The sequence below is a fragment of the Cyrtonyx montezumae genome, unplaced genomic scaffold, assembly GCF_038088225.1.
Source record: "Cyrtonyx montezumae isolate F1298 unplaced genomic scaffold, pur_monq_1.0 scaffold_8, whole genome shotgun sequence".
Classification (NCBI taxonomy): Eukaryota; Metazoa; Chordata; class Aves; order Galliformes; family Odontophoridae; genus Cyrtonyx; species Cyrtonyx montezumae.
Window position 1 is genome coordinate 10,889,169 of NW_027072089.1, and position 26,773 is coordinate 10,915,941.

General features: G+C 44.4%; 1 protein-coding gene across 5 annotated transcripts; it reads left to right on the top strand.

The window, feature by feature from the left end:
* Positions 1–149: 149 nt before the first annotated feature.
* ZHX1 (zinc fingers and homeoboxes 1) lies at positions 150–26,773 on the top strand. 5 transcript variants are annotated; one of them, XM_065752788.1, is made up of 4 exons: positions 150–234; positions 16,629–18,961; positions 22,540–22,724; positions 25,887–26,773. In XM_065752788.1, exons 2-3 carry the CDS (start codon positions 16,844–16,846, stop codon positions 22,690–22,692), a joined length of 2,271 nt encoding a protein of 756 aa, XP_065608860.1. In that variant the 5' UTR covers positions 150–234; positions 16,629–16,843; the 3' UTR covers positions 22,693–22,724; positions 25,887–26,773. The 5 variants fall into 5 exon arrangements, with proteins under 5 accessions (XP_065608860.1, XP_065608859.1, XP_065608861.1 ...); XM_065752787.1 differs by lacking the exon at positions 22,540–22,724 and having other exon boundaries at positions 16,629–20,004; XM_065752789.1 differs by lacking the exon at positions 22,540–22,724.

The following is a 26,773-nucleotide window of genomic DNA, read 5'->3' on the forward strand; positions in this document are numbered from 1 at the left end:
CCGTCCTCCCCGCGCGGCCGCCCCGGGGCAGCGATCCCGGCGCCGGGAGGATGCGAGTGGGCGCCGCGGGCGGCGGCGAGGCGAGGGCCCGGGCGGCGTTGGGAGTTCCCGGCTCGGCCGCCGCCCCCCCGCCCCAAAAGAAGTGCAGTAGTTTGTGAGACGCAAGATGGCGGCGCGGCCGTGAGCGGAGGAGGCGGGCGGGCGGCGCGGGCTGAGGCGGTGCGGCGGCGGCAGGTACGGCCCGGCCGATCCCGGCGGCGGAGACGGGGCTCGGGGCGGCGGGAGGTGACCCGGGGGCGTGCCCGCCTGCTCTGGGGACGGGCACGGCGCTGCCCGGCGGGGCAGGGGCAGGAGTAGGAGCGGGGCAGGGCGGGCACATCCCCGGGGAAAGGGCGGCTCCAGCCCCGCGGGGGCGGGCAGGGGGAGCCGGGCCCGGCGGGGCCGCTGCCGCTCGCGGGGTGGGCGCGGTGTTCCGGCCCCGCCCGCCGCCTCCCCTTTGTCTGCCGGTGGAGCGCGCAGCCCGGAGCGTGCGGGGATGGAGCGGGCGTGTGCTGTGCGAGGAGCCCGCAGCGGGCTGCCCCTGCCCGGCCGCGAACTCGCGTGCCGCTGTCACTTTGCCTCGGGATGGAGGGGGATTCGTCGGAGTTGTCAGCTGGAAAGGAGAGCGGAGAACTTTTCATTTTCCAGCCCGAATCGGCCTGATGGGCTTCTGCTGGGTGTTTCGGGACTGCTCCTAGGATGCCCGCCCCGCTGCCCCGCTCTGCGCTGCATCTCAGCACCCGCTCCGGGAGCCGCACGTGGTGCCTGCAGCAGCCGGCGCTCGGGCAGGTGCCCGTGCTTCTGTTGTGAGCTTCGCCGTGGAGGAGTTTGCTTTGTAACTCGGGCTGAGGTTTGCTTTGTAACTGTGCGAGCTGCGGTCCAGGCCTCCCGTTGTGCGGTGGAGAACGGCGCAGCAGGGATGTCCAAGTGCACGCTTAAAGAAGCGGAGCTTGTAGTGAAAGTTGTTGGGTGAACGCAAAGATCCCGTGAAAGGCAGAAATGTGAGAGGGACTCTTGAGTACTGCGTGGTTGGCCTTTACCAGCAGCTGTGTTGTGTGTGCACACAGAGGGCTCTCGCGCACCAACACCTGTGGGTGCTGGCAGATGCCCATCTCCGCTCTGGGAAGGAGCTGCGTGCTGCACATGGTAGGGCTGCCCTCAGTGCTCAGCTCTGACCCAGCGCAAACACGTACAGAACCCATTTTTTCCTGCTGTTTGCTGTGCCAAGGTGATCTACCACTGACTTCAGGCAAGGGCTTCGTGTAACTTTGCTTGGTTGAGAAGCCCTGTGCTGTTGTCTTTTTGCAGCATCCCTGCATGAAGGGAAGGACTGTCCCTGATGCGTTTCGTTGACCTGGAGCTCTCCTATGAGAGGTGCTTCCCTGCTCTCAGTGCTTCTTAGGGCTCTCCGGGTCCTCTTCTCTGGCACCTCCCTGATGTTGTGGTGTCTGGCCGTAACTGGTGTCACTGAGCACTGGTGGCTGTTATGGGAACAGACAGTATCTATCCCCATGTGCCAGCGTATCACTGTAGAGTGCTGGAGCTGCTTGTTGAGCTGCTCTGCCTTCTGCAAACTTCCCCTGAATCTGCTGAAGGATTTCAGTAGTGCCAGCTTTGCTCTATGTTGGGATCCTTTTGTTCCTGATGTACCCAAAACGCTTTTCTTGTTTCTTTGTGTTACACTTGGGCTCCTTGCCATCCTTCAGCTTTCCCCTGTTTCCCCTTCTTGTTTCCTTATGGCCTGAGGGAGAGGATTAAAATTTGCTTCAAGTTTTCATCGTGTTATTGCAAACGAAGTTACTGCTTTTTGGTTGGATGTGACTTTTGGGTTTAGAAAAGTCTTACTTCAAAGGTACATGACTCTGTTAAATCAGATGCTTTCCCCAAGTGTAAGAATTTTTCCATCCTTATGCAACTGTAACTTCTGAACCCTAAATCAGTGTAAACTGGTTTTTGTTCTGTTTGCACGTAATAAACACAATCAGGGCGTAACTGCTTGCAGCTAAGCCGTGCATAACCTTTATTTCAGTCTTCAGTTTCCATTTCTCTGTCGTATCTGAGCTCTAGTTTAGAATTCCTCTGTGCCAAATGCAGCGTTTCTATATTACGGATTTGGTTTCTCTAGTTTTAGAGATCACGAGGCTGTTGCAAAGTTGACAGAATGATCGTTTCAGCATCTGTTTAATGAGTGTAGGTCACAAATGCTAACAGTCGAGGTCATCAAAGGAGAAGAGGCTCCAGGCGTTTTTGGTCGGGTGCTGAGGGCCCGGACGTGCTGTTCCCTGCTGCACGTTAATGGCCAGCGTGCCCTGTCCGGCTGTGCTCTGGGTGTGAGGTCACTGATCTGCAACTGCCAGGATGTTTTGCCTCAGAGTGGTCAGCAGCATGCAAGCAAGTGATGCCTTTGTCACTACAGTACCGTTTCCCCTTCTCTTTTGTGTTCAGCATCTCCTCGCCAGGCAGCAATGTTGGTTCCAGTGTTCAGGTGATGTATCTGTCCCTGGGCACGTCAGTGTCAGCACCTTTGCTGAACAGATGCTCATAAGAATCCATTGTTGTGTTTTTAATTAATCACAGAATTGTAGGGATTAGAAGGGACCTCTGGAGTTCATCAAGTCCAACCCCCCTGCCAGAGCAGCTCCCTAGCCCAGGTTGTACAGGTAGGCGTCCAGGCGGGTCTTGAACATCTCCAGAGAAGGAGACTTAACTTTCTCCTGTTGTCAGATGGAGCATTCAGGATGCTTCTTTCTTCAGTCTACACCAGTGACATCATTACTTACATTGTCGGTCTCTTTATTATTAATTCTAATCTTTTGTCTGTCTTCCAGCTCATCACGTAAGGCAGTTTTTGGAGTGGTTTGTGGTTGTTTTTGTGGTGTGGGGTTTTTTTTGTTTTTCTGCTAGTTGGGGACCTTCCCAAGCGTTCAAACCACTTTGCTGCATAAACAGTTGTTTCTTTCTCTGTGGAGATGGAAGCTGCCAAAGATGATGCCTTTCCTTACCCTATTGCCAGATGGCATTTTGTAGTCCTGCCCTACGCGTGGCTTTAACTGACGGTTCTTTTCCAGTTCTGCGTCTTTCTGGGAGGCACTTCACGATGCCCACTCACAGCTTTCTCATGTCCTTCAAGAGCACAGGGACGTGAAGCATACTGCGTAGAGCAGGATTTCTTCTAACCAGCCTTGGAAGCCTGTCTGAACGGAGCAAACATCTGCTGACATCACATGTGGGGAGATGAGATGTGTGGCACTCTTGTTATCCTTCAGTGCTTTGAGATTGCAGTAACTGTTGTAAAGTTCAGTAGAACTCACTGTGGAAGAATATGTTCTTAAGGAATGAGAATGGAGATGCAGGGTGGTGTTTTTATTTTGTTGTGTTCTGGAAGGGGCAGCGTCATTCTCGAGCACCAAAACAAGGAGAACCACTGACCAGTGAACGAGCAGCGGATGTGGCTGGGTGGGAAAACGCTGGAAGGAAAAAGCATAAAGAACTTTGAAGCTGCTGCTACTTCTTGAGTGATGCTGAAGATCACAGAGTACTTAACAGTGCAAAAAAAAAATCCTGTGGAACTTTGAGCTCTGCTGTGCCTCACATGCCTAAAAGAGTTCAGTGTGTTGTACTGCCAAAGAACAGGCTTCAAACTGTGTCTGGATCCATTCAGTAAAGTCAGTTGGTATTTTAGGTCCACGTTGTGCCACCTGGCCCTCCCCTGTGGCATTTCGGAATCTGCGTCTCACCTTCCTTGTCCACTGATCCCAGCAGGGGGTGAAGGGACTGAAGCTGGTTCCCAGCAGCCCTCAGGCTGACAGCTTTGTTTCAGCAGCCGCAGACGGAGCTGTGCGATGAGGCGTGCGTAACACCAGCCCTCGCTTTTTGGCAAAGCCAGCGATGTTCTGTGCGCGGCCTGAGCGCCAAATCCAACCCACGGGCAGAAGGACAGAGTGGAGCTGTTGAACTTTCCAGTGGTTGTGGTGAAAGCTCCACGTGTCCCACTCTGAATCTTTCAGGGCATCTTAAGAGCCATGTACGTTGGGCCAGAATGAGCTGCCAGCTCGTAATCAGTGCTGTGTGTTAGGCACGCGTGGGATAGGTTTTAGGGTGTGATTTTTTTTTATAGGTGTGGGGTGTTATTGCTCTGATGTTGGCTTACCTTACAAAGGTGCTAGGTACTAAAGAGGTAAATGTGTATTAGCGGTGTCCCAGGCTGTCTTGGTAGAGATGCCTAAGCTTGATTTTCCTATAAACTGAGGTACGTTAATGTAAGCAGGTCATGATATTGATGTGATGATTGTATTTCTCCCTGTGTCATAAAGACGTGCTTCGTGTGTCAATTTGCCATTGAATTTAAAACTCCTAATGGAGCTGTGCATGAGTGTTGGGCTCCGTTTTGCTCAGTGGGACAAAACGAGATGTAGGAATGTCACAGGTTATTAAAAAGGTAAAGAGAGACACTTGGAAGGAGTCAAGCAGGAACAGTTCTTAGTACGTGGGGAGTAGAGGGCTGAGGGTTAAACCTCTGTTACAGCTGTGTGTGTCTTCAAGCAGTTGTGGTTCCTAGTTATCTTCAGAGTACTTTCAGAGTAGGAAAATGCTGCTTTTTCATGTAAAGGTCAGCTTCCATCAGCAACATCTGCAGGAGCTGTGCCGGGTGTTGTGCAGATCAGAGTCGTACAGCAGTTCAGCTCTTGGCAGCAGTTGCAAAGTGAGCTTGGATGAAGCAAGCATGAAAATTCAGGGGTTTCTGTTTCTCAGGAGTCTCAGCAAGACGAAACACATTTGTAGCTTGGGTGGTGGAATTCTCAGAGCATTCAGCACCACGTGCATCCAGCCTCATTGTGTTGGAAACTTAGGGCTCTCTCCCACGAGGTTCTTAGTGGGGATGGGGACTGAGGAAGGCACGCTGCACAAGGTCAGTGCTTGTGGCACTGGGAGGACCTGGTGCCCATCCCAGGTACCTGCTGGCATTGTAGGTCTCTGTGTATGTACAATACAAACCCACACAACTTTACTCCTACCATCTAATGAATGTTTTGCAAATTTTACTTCTTAATGTGGTTTATTTAAATTTGTTGGAGGAGGCTGTGGGTGAGCAGAGAACTAATGCTTTTGATTTTATGATCAGAAATGATTTATAATGAAAGGAGGCTTTTTTTTAATGGTTAAAAGATGATTTCAACTTCGGGTGTTTGTGGATTGTGAAATCAAACAGGTGTTTTAACATTTTAGCTTTGATTTTTGTCAGAGGTTTTTTTTGTTTGTTTGTTTGTTTTAAATTCTCTAGTTCTTGAATTCTGCCAGGGGAAAAACAGGCCCTGCTAATATTAGTTGTTTGTTTCCTTCTGAGAGAAGGAGTGTAGAGGTGTGAGAAAAGAGTAATACTGAAGTAAAACAGATTTACTCCTTCCACACATGCTGAGGAAAGGTGTGTATGTACATCCTTAGAAAAACATATATAATTTTAAATATAGAGAGGGAGAAGGTTTCTCTTGTGGTACGCACTGAAATTTGCCTTGAGAATGCTCTAAAGCTTTCCAGGACGTTCGTATTTGTGTGGCTGATGACAGAGCAAGTGACCGTACGCTGTGACCACACGCGCTTACTGACCGAGAGCAGCCAGCTCTCCCATTGCGCTTTAGGCCATGCCCGTATGGGCACGAGCTAGTTGTGAGGGCAAGGTGTCAGGCTGCCCCTTATCTATAAGACTGAGTAACCCATGTCTGGGCCTGATCCTCGTGAAGTTGCTGTGAGCGGGCTGGGGCCTGGCAGGTCACTGAGGGAGCCTGGGCCTGGCGCCCGCTGACACCAGGGCAGCTCCTCTGTGCTGTTTGGCGTGGAAAGATTCGCTCATTTCCACCCAAAGCGTTGAAATAGAAGCGGTCAGCCATTTCATTTCGAAATACCCCGCCCTCCTAAACAAATATCAAAAAGAAAATGTAGGTTTTGGCCTGTGGGTATCCCAGTCATTTCCACTGATTAAGTTGACGCTTGTAATTGGGGTCTAGACAGGCCATGTTTTGCAAAACGTTAAGCATCTTTGTTTTGTGATTTCAGTAGAGGAAGTCATAAGATTTGTATAGTCCCTTTGATATTTTATTTAACCCGATAGCTGCTTGGGAAGGCAGGAAGGGCCTCTTTAGTTTACCTTTGTCCTAGATTCAGTTTTAATATCTGATGCATAAATGAAGGGGGTGATCTTTATTCCTAATGATTCATGCTGCCTCAGAGCACCGTGGTTTTGAGTTGTGCTGCCTTTCCCACTGGGGGATGCAAACAAAAGAACAATAATTTCAGACTCCTCCTTCAGTTTCCAAGAGAACCTTAGCTGCTCAGGGATAGCTCTGAATTTTAAAAGCATTTTTCTTCCAAATTATGTATTGATTGCACATAAAATAGCAGTGCTGTAATATGCAATTTAAAACAAATGCACGATGGCGCTCATTTGCTTTTAATGCTGCTTTTTTCCAGCAGAAAACAAAAAGGGGATTCTGTTCCCATAAACCAGTCTTGCAAAACCCTTACAAACATTTATTAGTCTAGACACAAAATATTCTCACCCATCCTCAGCCTGACGATGGCAAAAAGAAACCGACAAGCTAATATTGTACTTGGCCCTCCAGAAAAATAAAAAGGAAGGGGATGCTGGGGGGTAGGGGTGGGAATCTTGCCCCAGGCCACCAAACCAGTAACGTTTTGCTGGGGCTGCCTACAACAACAGATGCGTTTGATTCCCGTGGGTTTTCCAGGCCTGCCTATTCTCTTATGCTAAACTTGGACACTCTCATAAACATTCTCTCTGAGCACCACACCCTGGTCTTATCCTGGACTCTTTTGAGTTGGTTGATTTAATAATGACACCAGACATGTTTGCCCTGACTCTCTTTTACTGTCTTTCTTTTCCTCTTCTTACCCTGGAAATGATTTAACAAAATAATTAATTCAAAACCGTTTAAAATAAGTGGAATTGGAATAATTGGTAGAAGTCAAAATGGTTTAATGTGGGAGATTTGACCTCAGTTTAAACCTGGAAGTATGGAGCACTGATCTAAATGATTCATTCTTGTTTTAAACTGCATTTGTACTTTTGCTGTCTTTCATAAATAGCACGTGCTTCTCATTGTTTGGTTTCATGATAGTTTGCAGACGTTTGCTCAGAGGGATAAATTCTATAGATACGATGTTATTTCATCAGTCCTTTAGCTCAGCATTCAGTTACTCACGTTATTAATCTTTACATTTCATCATTTTCTTAAAAAACAGTGAGTTACACATATCTTGTTTTTGAGATAACTGTTAGTTCTTGTCACTCCTACTTTATGCCAGACTGCATTGGGTTGGAAATTAAAATTTAACTGAAAATTCACCTAAGCAGTATAACATGTCTCTGATTAATTAGTTGCTGTAAATATGGAGAATACATAGGGATGCATTTATTCAAGCTTTTTAAAACCCATAAAGGAGACAAAATAGAATACTTACTTACGTTTAGGAGATGACATTGATTGTTTCTGTGATGATGCATCCATGTCTGTTCAGGTTTTAGCCCCAGTGGAGCTCATGCTCAAACTCTACCTGGAGAGCTTGCAGAGAAAATAAAATGTCCTGCTTTTCTGTTTTGAGGGAGTGGAAACTTCTGTTTTCGTTCTGAAAGCAATTCCTATCTTCACTCAGTGCAACTGTCTCCAGAGTGGATGGCTTTCTCTATGTAGTTAGTCTTTGATTGCCACTAATTCATACACAAGTATTAACCAAATTGTTTTGTTGGTTTTTTTTTACATTTTTTAATTTATTCCGTTGATTAAAAATGGATTTGTTTATAGTTAGAACAGTACTTCAGCCAGTGATCAGCACACTGAAAGGCAGGTGACTGCTTTAATGTTGATAAACCAGGTGTTACTTATGAGGGAATGTGTTCAGTGTATTCATGAAACATTAGCATAAATTAACAGTGTTTCTAATTAACTGATTTTGATTTTCCTCCTCTAAATAATAGGATGCTTAAATGTAGTACTGATTGTTCTCTTCCTGCTTGGCCCCCAACGCTATCCTTCGTGGCATGCAATTCTTCTGAGGTTTTCTCTTGCTTCCTAAGTCTGTTTTTCTTAGCACATATGGTATTTTAAATAAAATTCTTCTGTCAATTCTCATTTAAATCAGTCGGAACATTATTTTGACCCTAGGATATCTGTGCAGCTTTAAACTGCCTATATATTTTAAAACAGAGCTAATCCAATTTTGTGTTTAAACTTAATGTCAAAACCCTGTAGCTATTCACTTTGCAGTTAAATAAAACACTGCTTATACTTTTCACTTAAGTCCCGTTGTCCTAATTTTCCATGATTATACCAGAAGTGGCAGACAGACAGTGAAATAAAGTAGCCTGTGTTCTGCAGTCTGCTTTCTCTCTTCCCTGCCAGGACACCTGGGTTCCTCCTGCCAGAGCAGCTCACACCACTGACAGGATAACACTCCAGGATAACAGGAAAAGGTGCAGCCCTGTGCTACCTGTGGCAGCGTCTCCCAGATTGGAGGTGGAGATCACCAACTCTAAGCAGTTAAGAGAGGGGAAATTAAGTAATGGAAGTGAAGTTTGTGGTCAGAATGTGGGGAGAGAGCCTGGAAGGGGTGTTGGCTCCTTAAGACCCTTTGTTTCTTCCTGGTAACTTGAGTACACCATTCTCTCTCTGATTTCCCCAGGTGACCAAACTTCCAGATTCAGCTTTTTATTCAGTTCATTATCCTTGGAAGGCTCTTCATTCCCATGTCTTTTACTCTTTTTGTCACTGGCCACATTGGCAGTAAACAGTGTTTATCCACTGTGTGAGTACACAGAGTAAGATGCTATCTCCCACAGAAATCAGCAGGAGCATCTTAGTAGTACAGAACAGTGCTCAGCAGGACGATGGAGTCGGGTCACTGTTACAAATAAAAATGCTTTGCTTTTTGCAAAGGTTAGCATGGAACCCAGTGGTGTTTTATTAGGTGGTTGAGGCAGGCAGAGAGTGTTTATGCAGGCAGCTCAGTCTGGCCTCCTTGCTTTTGGTTCTAAGGTGATACATCTCCAGATCCTAGGGGGATGTCTGAGTTTCAGCTGAGATGGAATTGTTATCTTCAGAGTGTCTGGTATGATGCTGAATTTGGGTTTTAGGAAAATCCTTTTCCTTTTCTCAATCTTAGTAAATAGTTTTAGCTCAGCCCATGGGTTCTACTTTGTTTTTCTCAATTCTTCCACTGAGAAGCTCTGGGGGGGGGAAGTGAGTGAATGACTGTGTGGTGCTCAGCCACCTGCTGGGTTAAGCCAGAAAAAGGCAGAACAGAAGGCACTTCTGGACATCATCTAATCCGACCTCCTGCACAAAACAAGGTTAACTTTGAAGTTAGGTAGGGTTTTTCTGGGTCTTGCCAAGTTTTAAAAACTTCCAAGAATTGAAATGCCTTTGGAGTTCCCAGTACATCTCCAAGACCTCTGCAGCAACTGCCTGCACTCCCTAGCCAGCACCAAGATGCTGGAACAGCCGTGGCTGTGCCCAGAAGTGCTGTTCTTCAGAAGCAGACCAGGGGATTGTTGGCAGTTCATTGTGATTTTTTTATATATATATATCAGCTCCAAAATCACGTTTTTGACTTCCAAGAGGAGAAGCAAAGCATGTGACAAAATGAATAAAGGAGCTTAACTGTATGCTGCACTCTTTGATCTTCTCATAAAGTGATGGCTGAGGTGAAGTAGGAGCCTTTGAGGATGGCATGGAGTAGGACATAGGTGGGGCCAGGGCATGCAGGAGGAATAGTGAGAATGGTGCATGAGCAAAAGCTCATGGGGTCACGTGGCTCTGAGGAGTTGTAGCAGCCTTAAAGTCTTTATCTCAGCGAGTCCTGAGCTAAGTTTGTTCAGTAGCATCTCTTTTTTCAAGTGACACCCTGAGTATGTGCTTATTCCCGTTCATAGAGTGCTGGCTCCTGCAAGCTCTGGGTTCATGCTTTTATATCAAATATTCTGGGATCTGTTACAAATTAGTTAAATCCAGGATCTGTATCCTGGTGTATTCAAGTCTGTGTGTATGTATGGAGTATGTGGCAGTGCATGTTGGCATCTCCTGGTGGGTCCATTCCAAGTCCTTGTTTTTGGTTTCTTAAAGTCTTTGACATGAGAATTTCTGGCTTGTTTCTGCTTTAAGGCTGCTTTTCTTCTTTATTGCTTTTGAATTTGGGGGAAACATTCAATAGGCTGAGGAGCAAAATGAGCAGAAAGTGAAGAGGGAAGCAAGAGAGGGAAGAGAGGCAGTCTGTGTACAAACGACACTATCTTATTCTGAACAGCTCTGTGCCTCAGGGATTTGACATAGGAACTCAAAATTTGGCAAGGTTCTGGCCCTGAGGTCTGAGAAACGTATTCTGCTGTTTTCAGAGAGCGAAGGGGAAGGAGGGAGAAAAAGAAAACTTGGGCGAATTATGAGTCATAGTGCATCACCCCTTTTTGTAACCAAGGTAAAATGTACAGAATATTTTGTCACCTGCCCTTCATAGTACTTTTGTGCCTGTCTTGAACGTTTGCAGGCTGCTTTAGACCACCCACATTAAGTGAGTTCCCCTGCTCTGTGTAGATTGGTACCTTGAGCTACTGCTGCATTTGTTTCCATCAGTGCTGCTGGCCTGGTGTCGGGTGGAGAAGCACTGGGCTCCAGTAAGCCCTGAGATCTGCTCCCACTTGTTTATAGGGATAGAGAGCTCCTGAGCCTGTTAACTGCCGTTGAGATTCCATTTCACTACAGCAAAGGGAAAATAATAGCGAAAGCAAATAGCAGCTGATCTGAAATCCGGTTTCCAGTGTGATGAGGGCATGCACAGTTAGTTCCAGTTGGTGGAGGAGGGGGGGGAGGAGAGGGAGACAATCTGTGCTTAGCTGTGTCACCTCTAACAGCGTGGGGGTTCCTGTATAGCAACGAGATGATGGGAGAATGAGTCGGGCTATCTGGCGAAGGAGACCATCTGTGGGGCTGCTGAGTTCCTCTGGAGCAAGCTGAAAGGTGCCTGGGGACACGAGCTCCAGGAAGAGAAAGCAAAGTCTCATACTTCCAGTGCTCGGCGAGGGCCTGGGAAAGCTGAGGTCTCTAGAAATTCTTCAGCTGAAAGAAAAAAAAACAAATGCACATTTGAGTTGAAAGGAACATTTTGTGAAATCGTGTCTGTGCCAGATTGCTTCGTTTTGAAGAAGGAGATCCCCAGAGAACAAAACCTTTTGTTTTGATGTTTTAAGGAGAAACTTTTATAAACAGTTTCTAAAGCGAATCAATTTCAACTGTTACAGTTTTTAAAAGCGAACCTGAAGCAAACGTTTTGGGGGTTGAATTAAACGTTTAATCAACCCAAAATGCATTCTGCAATCTTTTGAGGCCAGTAATGTTATTTCCTCTTTCTGTTTTCAGCGTAACAGCACGGCAAGCAAAACAAAACAGCCGTAACTACGCAGAAAAATCAGTCTCACTCTGCTCCCATTTTGTTGGATATGACAAACGTTTATGTCAGCACTCTCAGGTCTGATGCTTTAAAGAATGATCCTGCGGAGATGTTAAAAGCACTGAGTGCTCACAGTTTGAATTAAATACCGTAGGGGGGCTAAAAATCAAGACCTGCCTATGTGAAGTTGAGCTGCCACAATGAGTGAGTAACAGAAGGTACTTGCTTGTGTGCCTGAGGAGCAGAGGCACAAACCTTGTATGTTAAAGATGCTGCTTTACCAATACACCTGTGATTGTTGAGTACGTGTCAGATTTGATCTGTAGCTCTTAACATGATCAGTCCTAAAAACTGGCTCTGGATAGAGGTGTCATAGAGCAAATAGGGAACGTGACTTTTTGTGAAGTGTACAACCTGAACATGTGTACACAGCACTTCTGTAACCTCATTTATTTTGTGCTGTATCAGCTTCTCTTGTCCGGAGGTTGAAAGGAAGGGAAGGGTAATAATTTTGGCCTGGAAATGGGTTCTTTTTCTTCAGTTTTCTGTTGTTGTCCATGTCGTTTCTTTCTCAAACTCTTATCGAAGAGGCAACAGGTTTCTGCCTGCATTTAGAAAATGCTTCTGTAAATCTTTATCCAGATCTGCTACAGAGACAACGTCTTAAGTGTTGAATTTCACTCTGGAGAATAAGTCTGTCCTAATAAAATTCTTAATGAATTGGGGTTAGTAACTGCGTTCTATTTCTGAAGAGCTGTGTCCTGAGCAATTGCCAGATCAAAGATAAAATATAAGCTCCTGGACCTTCAAAAATGTGTGCCTGCACTCATTTTATATATATATGTATGTATATATATGTATGTATGTATTTATATCAGGGAAAGTACCTTTGATGGACTAGTTTTGCTAGGAATGTCAGTTATATGTAATTTTACTCCAGATTTTGAAAGCGATGTTGCAGCGGTGTTTTGTCTTGAGAGATAAAGTGCAACTAATTGAAAGTTTTCCTATAGCTTCTTCCACTGAAGAGTCATAGAATGGTTTGTATTGGAACGGGCATTCAAGATCATCTTGTTGTAACCCCTGGTGGGAATCCTCTGGTCAGGCTGCCCAGTTGCCTGTCCGACCTGGTCTGGAATGCCTCCAGGGATAGGGCACCCACAGCTTTTCTGGGCAGTGCCTTATCACCCTTTTAGTGAAGTGTTTCTTCTTTACATCTCATCTAAATCTACTCTCTTTTAGTTTCAACCATTACCTCTTGTTGTCACAAATGCCTTTGTAAAATGCCTTTCACCGCCTCTGGAGCACGACTGGCTTTCTGGGCTGCAAGCACACATTGTCAGCTCACGTCTGTGTTTTTTGTCTGCCAGAACACCAAAAGCTGCTGTCAATCCATTCATCCTGATGTGTGGGACTCTTCTAATTCAGGTATACTGCTTTGCTCTTGGCCTTGTTTAAACTTGGATTCACAAGAGCTCATCTTTCAAGCTTGTCCTGGTCCCTTGGGATGACAGCCCTTCCTTCTGTCCCATCAGCTACGCCACCTAGTTTGCTATCATCCGCAGACTTGCTGACAATGCACTTGATCCCACTGTCTGTGTCATTAATAAAGATGTTAAACAGTGCTGGTCCCGGTATGAACCCTTGAGGACCACCATTCATCAGAGATCTCCACTTGGATATTGGGCCATTGTCTGCAGCTCTGAGGATAAAGCCATCTGGCCAAAGATTTTGGCATGATGTGAACCCTGAACAAACCAAATTGCACAACGTACTTTCAGTATTGAGAAATAAAAATGCAGACCAAACAGGAATAGAATACCTTAAAAATATTCTCTCGTGTATTTGATCCTAAAGTATTTAAGGGTCAAGCCAGAGTATCCTCTGGACCATTAGCAATGGTCTTCAAGGACTTGTGAAAGCTGAGGGGTGGTCTGCATGGGCATGAGGCAAGCAAACATAATGGCCAATCTTAAATGAGCATGAGCGGAGGAGGAAGACATGAGGAGACATCAGTTAATGAAATTCTTGTTCCCGGAAATGTACAGGGTTAATATACTGAAAAAAAAAAGCTATCTGTAAGCACCTTGGGAGCAAGAGGTGTTTGGGTTTTTTGTATGAAAAAAGGTGCATTTCTCAAAAACAAGTTACACACACCAAGCCAATTAATTTACTTTCATTCCCTCTTAAGGGAATGGGAAGTCACAAACCCTGCCAAAGGCAAAATACGTGACAGGGTCACACAGTTCCTGTAAGCAGTACAGGAGGGATGTTTTAGAGGAACTTAAGCACAAAGGTGATGCATAATTGTTTTGAGTTTCTGAGCAAGCATGAGTGTTTGTAATTCCCTGATAAAGAGCGCATGGAGCCGTATGCTGCAGGTGGTGTAATCCAGTGCAAGGGAGCAGAGGTTTCTGTGCAGTTTGTAGAGGACCTGAAAGGTTGCAAACATCTGGCTTTGCTGAGATCTTCGCGAATGCTGTCGTGGCTCTTTGTAGCTCTTATTTATACAGGAATTTAAAATCACAATGTCCCGAGGAAAAAAATTAAAAAAAAGCGTAATGAGAATCACGGAACGGTTTGGGTCGGAAGGGGACTTTAAGATCTTCGAGTTCTGCCCCTCCTGTAGGCAGGGGCAGCTCTCTCTAGGCCAGGTTGTTCAGAGCTCCATCCAGCCTTGCTTTGAGTGCTTCCAAGGATGGGAGAAGAGTATAGGAGCAGTTTCCTGCTCAGTAAACAGCAGAGGAGTGGGATAACCTGTGCATGGTGAGAGAAACCAAACTGCAACAAAAGGGTTACATTACAGACATTAAGCTGCAAGGACACAGCTGATCCAATTGCATGCGGACTTGGAGGGAGCATGAATGTTGTTTGGTAAAGGAGGAGACGGGAGAAACACTTATTGATTTGTTGGATTGGGTTCGCTTTTATTTATTATCTCAGGCTTTATCACAGGCATGCTGCAACATTGTGTGTGAGGTCACGTTGCTTACGCTCATGCTCTGGGGCAGTCTGGCATGACCCTCAGCAAGCTCCTGTGCCTGTGCAGGCAGCCCCACATCAATGGATCCTGTGTTCTGCCTTCTGGATGGGTGCTGCAAGGCATCTTAGTCACCTTCCAGACTGCAACTTCAGCCAGCTTTACTGGCTGCTCTGAGTAGCTTTTGGAAATTGGTATTTCTGGTATTTCTGAAATTGTGCTTAAGATGGCAGAAGGATTAGGTAATTCCATGCAGCTCTTCTCCAAGAGAATTGCTCAGTGTTCACTTTTGTCCGTCGTCTGCCTTTTGAGAGGAGCCCTCTGGCCCCACACAGAAGCAGTGCAGTTAATGGTGCTCTACCTCTCATCCCTGAGGACGCAGACAAATGGATCCATTTGGCTATGCTTCCTGGTTTTCTCACCGCAGAGATAAATGAGGTGGCCTGCAATGCATACTTTGTATATACATTAAAATAAATACCTTCTGCACCTGTGCTGTTTTCCAGATTGCCAGCATTAGTTTGTGGCAGAAGAGCACTCTTCAAGTCCAGTGCTATGAAATAATTAACAGTCCTGGAATGATGATTAACTAAGATTTATCTGTCAGCACTGTCAGTGCCCTTAATGCTGTGTAACCATACCCTTGGCATAAGGAGCCCATTGTGCTAGGCTGTGCACAGAAGCAGTACAGATAGATGTGGAGAATCACTTACAAATACTAGGGGAGGATTTTTGCAGAAAAACATGGTGATGCACAGGCTCAAACAGAGCTTATAGAGCAGCACTGTGTCACACCTGTGGATGGACGCTTCTTTGGCCATAAGAAAAAAATATTAAGAATTATTTATCTTCCTTCCTGTCCACAGCCTCTGCTGTACCCATAATCAAAATAAAAGATGGCGTTTGGAGTGGAAATGGTGTTATTTTTCCGCTTCTCACTTCAGTCTTCCTTTTACTCTGCTCTTCTGTTAAGATTTTGTCACGAGCAAAGATGGCTTTCTGTTTTTAACCTGTTACATGCTGTTCCTTTTATAAACCTTCTGAAACAGCTCCTTGAATCTTCCTCTTGCACTTGAGCATTGCCAATGTTTGGGAAACAGGTGATGTTCCTGTATCTAAAAATTCATGGATCTATGGGATTTTTGGCATGAGAAACCAGTAATTTTATTTTAAGAAGAAAACTGTTACACAGTTTATAACCCTTTTCAGTAGTTGGTGCATCATTTCCAGCAGACTAGTTGTGGTCCCGGTGGGATAAAGCTCACTCCCCTCTGTGCTATTTAAGAACATATTGATTCTCTGAATTGATGTAGGCCTCAGATTTAGTTTGTACTTCTGTAGTTTTTTCTTAGAAATGAACTAGGAATTCTGAGTTGAAAATACATACTTTTCTTTGGCTTCTGCCTACTGTGTCACTCTTTAATGCCTTTTCTCTGGTGAAGTTTGCACGATCAGTTTTGTCCCCATTAATGCACAAAGCCATGAAAAGAATGGAGTTAATTGCCACGTGCTAACAATCAACTTTTATTGGTCTGGGATTGGCCTTCAATTGGAGAATGAAATCTGGGGATCTGGGAAGAAAGAACTGTCATCCTTGTCTGTTGGAGTGCCTTGAGAGGGCATTGTTTTGCCTGCTTTCAAATGTGGGAGAAAAGACCCAGAGCATGCATACATGTACATACATAATGCAGTAGAAAAATATGCTAAATGTGCCTTTTCTAGGAGCCTTCACACCCTCGGGCATAGCAGACAGGACCATCGCAGAGATGTCATGCTGGGGTTGAGTTTGTGACAGGAAGGACTTGAGCTTCCATTGCAGCTGAAACTGAATGTCGTAGCCTAGACAAAGCAGTGCAAGGTTAAGACTGCCAAAATGATGTAAGGAAACAGGAGATAACCTTTTCTATACTGTTCTTTGTCTTAACGCCTTTCATTAAGTTCATGGCATAACGTTCAGCCTGTACTAAGTGAGTTGGAATTTGTCTTTCTTACCTTAGCTTTGAGGATTGCTCCCTTCTTGGAATGGATCTGCTGATTTCAGAGGTGAACACTGATTGGCATATTGAACACAGAAGGGTTGAATTAAGGTTGTGCTTTTTATCAAAATATAAGATACTCTTTAAATTGAACTAATTCTACTGTCTCTTCTTTGCTGCAGGTGGTGGATGTGGACTTTAAAACAGTGTCTCAACATTTCATCCTCAACTGTCTCTTTTTAATCTGATTGCACTACAAAAGAAAAGCTGCTAATGGGATAAATGTTGAGATGTTACAGGAATTGACTTGAAGCACCAAAAGCCATTATTATTAATCAAGAAGAGCTTGAAGCTAAGTCTGTATCTGAGCAGTCAGTATCACTTTCACCTAACAGGCATGGCAAGTAAACGAAAATCAACAACACCGTGCATGGTCTTAGCCAATGAGCAAGATCCGGATCTGGAAATGGTATCAGACTTGGAGGAAGGACCACCTGTAGTCGCACCTGCAGATAATAATCCTACAGCAGAGAGCATAACAAGCGAAGAGGATGTCCATGAGAATGTGGATTCAGACAATCAGAAAAATACAAATAAAGTAGAAGGTGGTTATGAGTGTAAATACTGTAGTTTTCAGACTCCGGATCTCAATATGTTTACTTTCCATGTGGATTCAGAACATCCCAATGTAGTATTAAATTCATCCTATGTTTGTGTAGAATGTAATTTTCTTACCAAAAGATATGATGCTCTCTCAGAACATAATTTGAAGTACCACCCTGGAGAGGAGAATTTTAAATTGACCATGGTGAAACGTAATAATCAGACAATCTTTGAACAAACAGTGAACGATCTCACTTTTGATGGGAGTTTTGTTAGAGAAGAAAACGCCGAGCAGGCTGACCCTTCGGAGGCCCCCTCCTCGGGGATCTCCATTAGCAAAACTCCTATTATGAAAATGATGAAAAACAAAACCGAGACTAAACGCATTGCTGTTTTCCACAGTGTGGTCGATGACATTCCTGGAGAAGAGAAGGGAAAGGAAAATGAGCCAAACTCTGAAGAAGTAGTAGAAAACCCACCGCCGGCAGTTTCTGAGTCCAAAGTGAGCCGCTCGGTTGTTTGCAGCGCGGCCGATGTAGCTAGTACAGTTGTGACCCCAGTGATTCAGCCTGGGGTGGCACAGGTTATAACAGCTGTTACAGCTCCGCAGAACTCAAATCTGATCCCCAAAGTCCTGATACCTGTAAACAGCATTCCAACCTATAATACTGCATTGGACAACAATCCTCTTTTGCTCAACACCTATAACAAATTCCCGTATCCAACCATGTCGGAGATCACTGTTCTTTCCACTCAGGCTAAGTACACAGAGGAACAGATTAAAATCTGGTTTTCTGCCCAACGTCTGAAACATGGTGTGAGCTGGACGCCAGAGGAAGTGGAGGAAGCAAGGAGGAAACAATTTAATGGCACGGTGCATACCGTGCCGCAGACAATTACCGTTATTCCAGCTCACATTTCCGCTGCCAGCAATGGTTTACCTTCAATTTTACAGACGTGCCAAATAGTTGGTCAGCCGGGACTTGTTCTCACTCAAGTTGCAGGTGCAAATACGTTACCTGTCACAGCCCCCATAGCTTTGACTGTAGCAGGAGTCCCAAACCAAACCCAGTTACAGAAGAGTCAGATTCATGCTGCTCAGCCTATTGCAGAAACCAAACAAGTCGCTGCTGTTCCGGCCCCTCATCCTATCAAAAATGAAACTGCACTAATGAATCCCGAATCCTTTGGCATGCGAGCAAAAAAAACAAAGGAGCAGCTGGCAGAATTGAAGGTCAGCTACCTTAAAAACCAGTTTCCTCAGGATTCAGAAATTAGTAGACTTATGAAAATAACAGGCCTGACAAAGGGAGAGATCAAAAAGTGGTTCAGCGATACACGCTACAATCAGAGAAACTCAAAGAATAACCATGGGATTCATCTCAACAGTGACTCATGTGCCACCATTGTTATTGATTCAAGTGATGAAACGAATGAGTCCCCAACAGGAGTTGCTCCACAGAACAAGTCATCATGGAGCGCGTTTCCTGACTTCACCCCACAGAAATTCAAGGAGAAGACTGCTGAGCAGTTGCAAGTCCTCCAAGCAAGTTTTCTTAATAATCCCGTCCTTACTGATGAAGAGATGAATAGGTTAAGGGCCCAAACCAAACTTACCAGGAGAGAGATTGATGCCTGGTTTACAGAAAGAAGAAAATGTAATGTCTTAAAGGAGGAGGGAGCTGAGGTGAATGAGAGCAATGCCAGCAGCTCAAAAGAAGAGGCTGGAGAGACATCTGTGGGAGATGGAGCAGCAGGATCAAAATCCGGAGGCTCTGCTTCAAGCAAAATAGGCAAAAAGTCACCAGAGCAGTTGCACATACTTAAAAGTTCCTTTGTCCGTACTCAGTGGCCATCTCCACAAGAATATAACAAGCTGGCAGAAGAAACGGGGCTCCCAAGGTCAGAAATTGTGAGTTGGTTTGGAGATACTCGCTATGCCTGGAAAAATGGGGGGTTGAAGTGGTATTATTATTACCAGAGTGCCAGTGCGAGCAGTCTGAATGGCCAAGGCTTTGCAAGGAAGAGAGGGAGAGGAAGACCCAAGGGGAGGGGAAGAGGAAGGCCTCGAGGGAGGCCTCGGGGAAGCAAGAGGTTAAATTGCTGGGACCGAGGTGTGTCTGTCATAAAATTCAAAACTGGAACAGCAATCCTGAAGGACTACTATATGAAGCACAAATTCCTTAATGAGCAAGACCTTGATGAACTTGTAGCTAAATCTCACATGGGGTATGAGCAGGTCAGAGAGTGGTTTGCAGAAAGGCAAAGAAGATTAGAACTCGGAATAGAGCTGTTTGAGGAGAACGAGGAAGAAGATGAAACGCTGGAGGATCAGGAGGATGAAGAGGAAACAGATGATAGTGATACTTGGGAACCCCCACGACATGTTAAGCGTAAACTTTCAAAATCAGATTGACGTGCAGTTTGGAATCTGGGAACCAAAAACCCATGAATTCGGTTTGATGTTACGGTGAAGAGCCAAACGATTTTTCACGGCCTTCAGCTTCTGCAAGCACCTGCTTAGCATCTTCGTTGCACCTGAAGGAACATGGGCAAGATGCTGTCTGCGCAGGCAACAGATATTTGCTTCCTTGCTAGCAGAGATGGACGTCCTCGGGCCTAGCTGAGCACGTGGGGTTATGAATTAGCACCAGTTCAGCTCCTCCTCTTCCAAGTGACCAATGGGAAGGTTCATCATTCACATGACTGCTTCTCAGTATTTAATTGCCTTATGTTATTTAATTCCAAAAAACAAACAAACCACAGACACATTTTTTGATGTTGTAGGAGAACGTTACCTGCACGCAAAGGAGGAAAATGCAAAAACCTAAGATGTCTTTTTTGCAAACATCACTTCACCTGAAAGGTTTCAAGGCCTGGGTTTATTTCTTATGGAAAGAAATCAAATCAAAAGAGAAGGGGAAAAGTGTGACAAAGGAATCAATGAACATAGGGGTGAGGATTGCTTGGTTTAAGAAAATGAGGTGATATTGGCACCTTTTGTGTATCCTCAGAGTGTTTTGGGTTTACAGAACTTGTGTTGAAATGTTTCTTGCTGATAATTACGAGCTAACTGAATGAGTTTAATGCTAGAAGATGCTTTTCGTTAAATTTAATCAGTGTATCTCATATCAGTTTAATTTAAATGCCTGGCAGACTTGATGCAGTTGATAGTAACGTACATTTTTAGCTTGTGCATTCTTTACTTTCTTGGAAAATGGTTAGAAATGGTGCCTGTTTCTAACAAACACGAATAATTTCTTGAAATCTTACACTGTATTTTAAGGTAAACACGAGGTGGAAACTGCCTAAAAGTAATTCAGCATTGCTTAGGGTTCTGTTTGAATACACAGATACAGAGATGAAAAGTGTTTTCAGGTGCTAGTAAGACAGGTTTTCAAGTTCGCGGTGGCAATGGCCTGCTTTTTAATTTTCAAACAAGATGAAGTTATATGCCTTTTAGGTGCTTAAAAATGATAAACCAGTGTTTAGCTGTTGGTTAGCGATAGCTCAGTTGGATGTTTCGTGTGCAAGTTTAGCCTAAAATTCATCCTATTGAATTGAGCTCACCAGTATGCTAGCTGTTCTTCAGGCTGATGGGTGAACACTCATTTGTAGAAGTGGTTTCATCTACCTGAACTGAACTGCAGAAGTAGTCTAATCTGATAGGGAGCTCCCGCATCTCAAGTTTAAGTGTTTACGTGTGTGTACAGTATGGCTTTATATATATATATATGTATATAAAAAGCCATTTGATGTCAAGCAATGAAGCAGTAGCATAACCAACTTAAAAATAACGGACCAAATTCATGAAAGTCAGGTTGTGCAGGTATCTGACATCATAGAAAACTGGTATTCCAAGAAGGGTAGTTTGTGTTCTGGATGCTGTCTGTCTGTGTTTTTTAGTGGTAAGCTATATTTAGATGACAAAGATGGAAGATGAGTTGGAGCTGCTGTCACCAGCATTGTCTGCTTTACATGGGCACTAACAGGAACTGTCTTAGCAACCTCTCTTTACACCTCTGCCAACATCTTCTGTGCAGGCATTTGCATCTTTTGACCTACAAGAGACAGATTAGTGTGGAGAAAATGTGCCCTGATACTTCCACGTCTCCAGTAATTACTCTTTCTTCCTTACTGTGATAACTGACTGTCCAAAGACCAAGGAAATGCTTTCAGTGGATTTTCCAAAGCAGAGGAGTTAATGTTAGATCTGTTTCTCATGTCAGATCGTGAGTGAAACCTGGGTGAAAAAAAAGAAAGGGAATAATGTCTGACAGAAAAAAAAAAAAAGCATAGTTAACGTACATGATTCACCTTCCTCCCTGGACACTTGTAGCCGCCTTTCTGCTCTGTGATTGAACGGGCTGCCTGAATTGCAAGATGGTGTTCCGCTTGAAAACCTTTTTCTGACCTTCTGAGATGGCTAGAAATACTGATGTGTGTGACACAGCTTTTTGGTTATCAGACTGTTCCTTGGCATCCAAGACTCGGGTCAGTGAAACCAAGGCACAGAGCAGGCAGCGGCGTGATGCCTTTATCTCTTGATGCTCATCGCTGTGAGGACTAGCCTAGAATCCCTCAGCTCCACTGTAGGGTGGGAGAGAAGCAGAACTCTGTTGGCAGTGTTTCTCTGGAGTGCTGTGACTCCAGGTGCAAGGTCATGTAAGAGAGATCAGGATCTGGGCTGTCCAGCATGGGCTGCTACAAGGTGGTTGGGAAGCAGGGAAAGAGACGGTGGTGTTAAATGTATGAAAAACTTAAGGCAAATCCTTAAACTTCTTGGGAATGTGCTTTTAGCAAGCAAAATCTGGAGTTGCCTTAAATCTTAAGGACAAGCCAGAATTGATTTTCTTTCCCCCCCAAAACACCCGAGAAACCTGTCTAATCATCTCCAGTTTTGTCAGCAGAGACTTATGTAGGTTATCATTACATTGAACCTCCTTTAGAAGATGGGAAAAATAAGGATCTAAGTTAATGATGTGATTAAACTGGGAAATCTTCCATTTTGGCAGTATTCTGTTAATTACACTCAGCTATAATGGTAGGCCTCAGCACATCTGATCTGAAAAACGCAGGAAGAGGAAATGCGTTGTTTATCAGACTAAATATAGTTGGACTGGATGTCTTCTTTCCGTAAAATGGTCAGAGAGGATGGCTGATGTGTACTGATCTGGATTTTCAAATGCTGTAAACATTATAGTTCCTTGTATTCCAGTGGTTTTAACAGTATTTGCAGCCTATTGAGACCCCACTGCAGAATACAAATCTGAATTAAAGGAGCTTTGGGTTGGATAATGAGAAATGCGGGGTACCCATATTTTCTCTGGGCTAGATTCACATTGTAGACCTTTCGGTTGTGCCAAGGATGAGAAGAATCTGGGTGAGTTCAGACTTGAAAACATCAGTTGTATGCACTTACTATTGCTTATAATCTGTTTTGTTTGAAAAGAACAATCCATTAATTACCAGTTTATTTCATGTTTACAGCATGTATGTATTTGCACTGTGTACTGTGGGAGAGAGGGAAACACCTTCCAGAGGCCTCCTGCATCTGAAATGACGAGAAAAGCACTGGAAAGAGCTGTCAGCGAGCTGGTGGCTGGCAGGATGGACTGCTTTGTCTGTAACTTGTGGTCGTGACTGGTTGGAGCTCAAAACTGCTGGTAACTGTGGTCAGTCTGGATTCATCTCATCTCATCTTCGGCGGCTGTGCTCCTTACCGTGGTGCCCCAAGCGTACTGCATAGTCATAGAAATAGGAATTGTTGAGGGGATACAGCACATCCTCATTCTCTTCCTGAATTGACATGAGCATCATTTCTTCTGGGGATAAAGCTGAACTTTCATCTGCTGTCTCTGCCAAGAGTACCTGATGTTACAGAGTGATGCTAGACAGTTAGTGCTGTCCCTGGAATTCAGTTAACCGAGGATGAAGGTGATCCTTTGCTAGAATTGAGAGGGAGAAGGGCTGAAAGCAAGCAAGCAGTGTCACAACTGGTGAGCCATTCACTGTCCCTTATGGTGCTTCACAGCATGTTCTGCTCTTGCTTCTGAGTACAATGAAAAGCACAGTTCTGTCCAAGGAGTGCTGAGTTCCCAGTGTCAACCTCTTAATAACCCCAAGATTGGCGTGATTTGTAAAAAGCAAGTCAGAGTTACTCCCCCTCGCTATGAGTGAACTGAGGGAGTGCTTGTATGGCATGCAAAGGGAGAATGCAGAATCTTGAAGAGACTGCCCGTTGCGTGCCCTGCAGAAATGACCTCCCTAGGACTTGATGAGCAAAACAAATGTTACTCTTGCTGTTCTGACAGAACAAGTGTTGCAGCCTCTCCTGTTTAGCATGAAGAAATCTCTGCTTTGATTTGTAAGCGAAAGAAAGGCATCTAGCACCTCGTGATTAGGATTTACTGGATTATCTCTAATACACCTTAGTAAATTGGGCCATTCCATTTTTCAGCTTTGCCCAGTAGTGGTTTTAAAACTTCCTTCTTTCCCACACCGTTATATGCAGCATTGTTTCTATCTGTAACTTTGATCCACAGGAAGGAAACTCATGCAGAATCCACACACAGCATGAAATAATTTTTCTAATGCATGATTTGCTGACTTCAGGCAAAAGCCTGTTTTTCTTCCTGCTCACCAAGGAACTGAGGCAGGCAAATACACTCCCTTTTCTGCACAGCAGAGAAAGGATTTCTGAAGCCCATGCAAAGCAGTTCACAGCACTGTGCAGTCCCAAAGGCCAAAAAGCCCCAGCATGCAGACATTATCCTCCTCCTTCTCCATTTTCCTCTGAAATGAGAGCACAGCAGTAACTCTGACAACTGGTCTCTGGCTGCTGAGTACTAAGCTGTAGTTTAAGGTCAGGAGTATTTTCCCTTTTGCACTTAATGGAGTACTGTGTATTCAAATTGGATCTCAGTGTTTGCTTCTGTAGATATGATGGTCCCAATTTGCATCCTCGGCCACCTCCTCCTCTCTGTCTATATTCATATCTCCCAAGGAGAGAAGATCATTGTTAAGATTGTGTAGTATTAAATATCCCTGCCCTTACCTGAGTACACACAAATGTAGAGCGCAGTGAAATATAGTTGCTTTCTTTGATTTAATTTATTATTTATTGGAAGATAATTCCACCTGCATTTAGTAGTAATGAAAAGCTAGTATTGATGGGAGAACAGTAAAACTGTTGAGAGGTATTCACAGTGCCTGGGATGGTCATGTAAGTGAGTTACAGATGGGAAAGGCAAGCGCAGGGCTCAGCTCCCTACCTGAGCAGTGCTGCGTTGCGCTTGCGTTCTCCATCAGGCTTTTGATATCCTGGGGATGAGTAGGTTGGTACATGGCATGACACAAACTTGTTGGGTCAAGTGGCTTAAAGTTTGTGATGTATTAAAATGAGATAGGAAATGAAAGCTGTAGCGGAAGGTGAACATTTCAGTAACTACTTGTGCGTGCTCAATAGCTTGAATTTCTGTATTGTTATCTCTCTTTTGAAAAGGGAGATTTTGAAGCAGTGGCACAGGTTAGAGACAGTATTCTCAAGTTTTACAGTCTGAGCTTTAGGGTTTTTTTCCTTCTGCAGTGAAGAGCGTCTGCATTTTTTCAGTGGATACTCATTTTAAAAATGGCGTAACGCAGTGTTTTAAAATGCTGAGTGGTAACTGAGGATCCCATAGCACTTTTCACGAATTAAGCTGGGATTTGTCTGATTGTATGTCCACGTGTGCACTTGAGCAAGATGCCGCAGTCCCTAATCAGTATAGCTGAGGAGTGCACGTCAGCAGCTCCTCCTGACTGCCTGAGGGCATCGGATGAACTGCGCCCTCAACTCACGGAGTGTTCCACGTGGCTCACAGACGCTGGAGTCAGAGCCATCGGCAGTTGTGTGAGATGCATCCTCACCTCGGAGCATGGCTGGCGGCACTGGGCCTCGTGTCCTGTTAGGCTTTCCTTGTCCTCTGCTCCCCACCAGGTGCTCGTTGGGAGGTGTGAGGCCTTGGTTTGGTTTTGGTTGTTACTCTAGAGCAGGTGGCAGCGGTGGTGGATGAAGTAATTGAGCCTCGGTTATACAGCTGTGGCATAAATACGGTCCGGGGGTTTTCTGAAGTTTTTTAGAGAGAACGTTACTGCGTGAACATTGGATGATGTGTATCTTAAAATGTGTTACAACTCGTACGATTCGCGTGTCCACTGAGCAAAGCATTTCCTGACACTTACTCAGTGCTAGGTATCGATGATGAAACTCGCTGTAAAGAATGTGCCGGAATGATGGAAGATTCAAGTTGTCTTCATTTGTGATACCAACCAACCAACCACAGGAGCTCCGCTGCGGTTTTGAAATGTTCCCCATGCCTCCAGTTCCAGCTTGCAGAAGCATTTCCAGTTTGGTGTAGTTGGTTATCTGCATGTATGCTTACAGTTTGTACAGAAATGCACTAAAAATGAGTTGCCCGACCCGGGAAGGCTTTATATTGTATAGAAAATGTGGCACTAGGTACTGCTCTTCATGTGCACAGGAGAGTTAACAGGTGTCAATCTCGTTTACAGAAATGATGGAGCTTTGCAATTTTCTATGATACATTGCAATATATTTAAATGTCCTGTTTGACATGTGAAATGAAATTAAGTTAATGCATTGTTACGTATTTGAATATGAGGAAGACGATTCACTAACGACCAGCAAGGTTTTTAGAAGGTGTCCAGTATGTAGCAGTCTGTGTGATCTGTCTGGTGTACGTGATGTTGTTAAAGGAAGCAACACTATGATTATCGTTTAGAATTAAGAGTTTCTTACGAGTGATGCAATAGCTTACAGTGTCTTTCCTTTGTAGCTGCCCAGTGTGGTGAAGGGGAAGCAAATCTTGTTCAAGATAACTGGTTAACTGTGAATGGGCCTAATCTTTCGTGAAAACCAAGAAAATATTTGGACACACACAGGACTTGAATACTGAAAAGGATTGGAACTTAGTGTTGTGCCAAAGTTAAACTACTGCAGTTGGCAGAAGTTCTGCACTGTAAATAGAAGACTGATTGAAAGACAGCTTGTAAAAAAGAAAAAAAAACAACAAAAAAAGATCAAATTTTAATACATTTTTATTCTGATACATGACAGAAACATTCTGTTTTAGACCTTTTTGGAAGAGGCTTCAGTGACCACTAGATTTTGTCCTCTTATATTTTGTTTGGCTTAATACTATATGTTCTAGTAAGATGGGCTTTATCGCCTGTGTTCTTTGATACGTGATTAAGCTTATAGCTTTGAGTGACCAAACATTTTACAGAGTAAAAGTTCTTAGAAACAGTATAATGTAACTGATATTTCTGTGTCTTATTTATCAGGCTCTGCACAAACTTGGAAGGTTGTGCTGGACTTGTACAACTTACACATGGGAACGCAGCACACTGCTTGGTGTTACAAACCGAAGCCTCTGAGGCACTACGGATTGTGTCTTCGGGTTTATTTTTGTTATTTTTTTGAGGCAAAGAGATGAATGGATGCTGCTGTAAAATATTTGTAATATTACCATTATTGCTTTCTGTAGCAATTACTGCTTTCGTTTCATCAGATAAAGAAAATAAATCAGAGGTAGAAAAATCCCAAGCGGAGCTGGTAGAAGAAAGGATCACGTGGGAACTTCTGAAAATAAACTTTGTACCAAAAAATTTGAAAACAGAAATAATGGAATAAATGTCTCCTTACTGACTGTGTGCTTTCCTA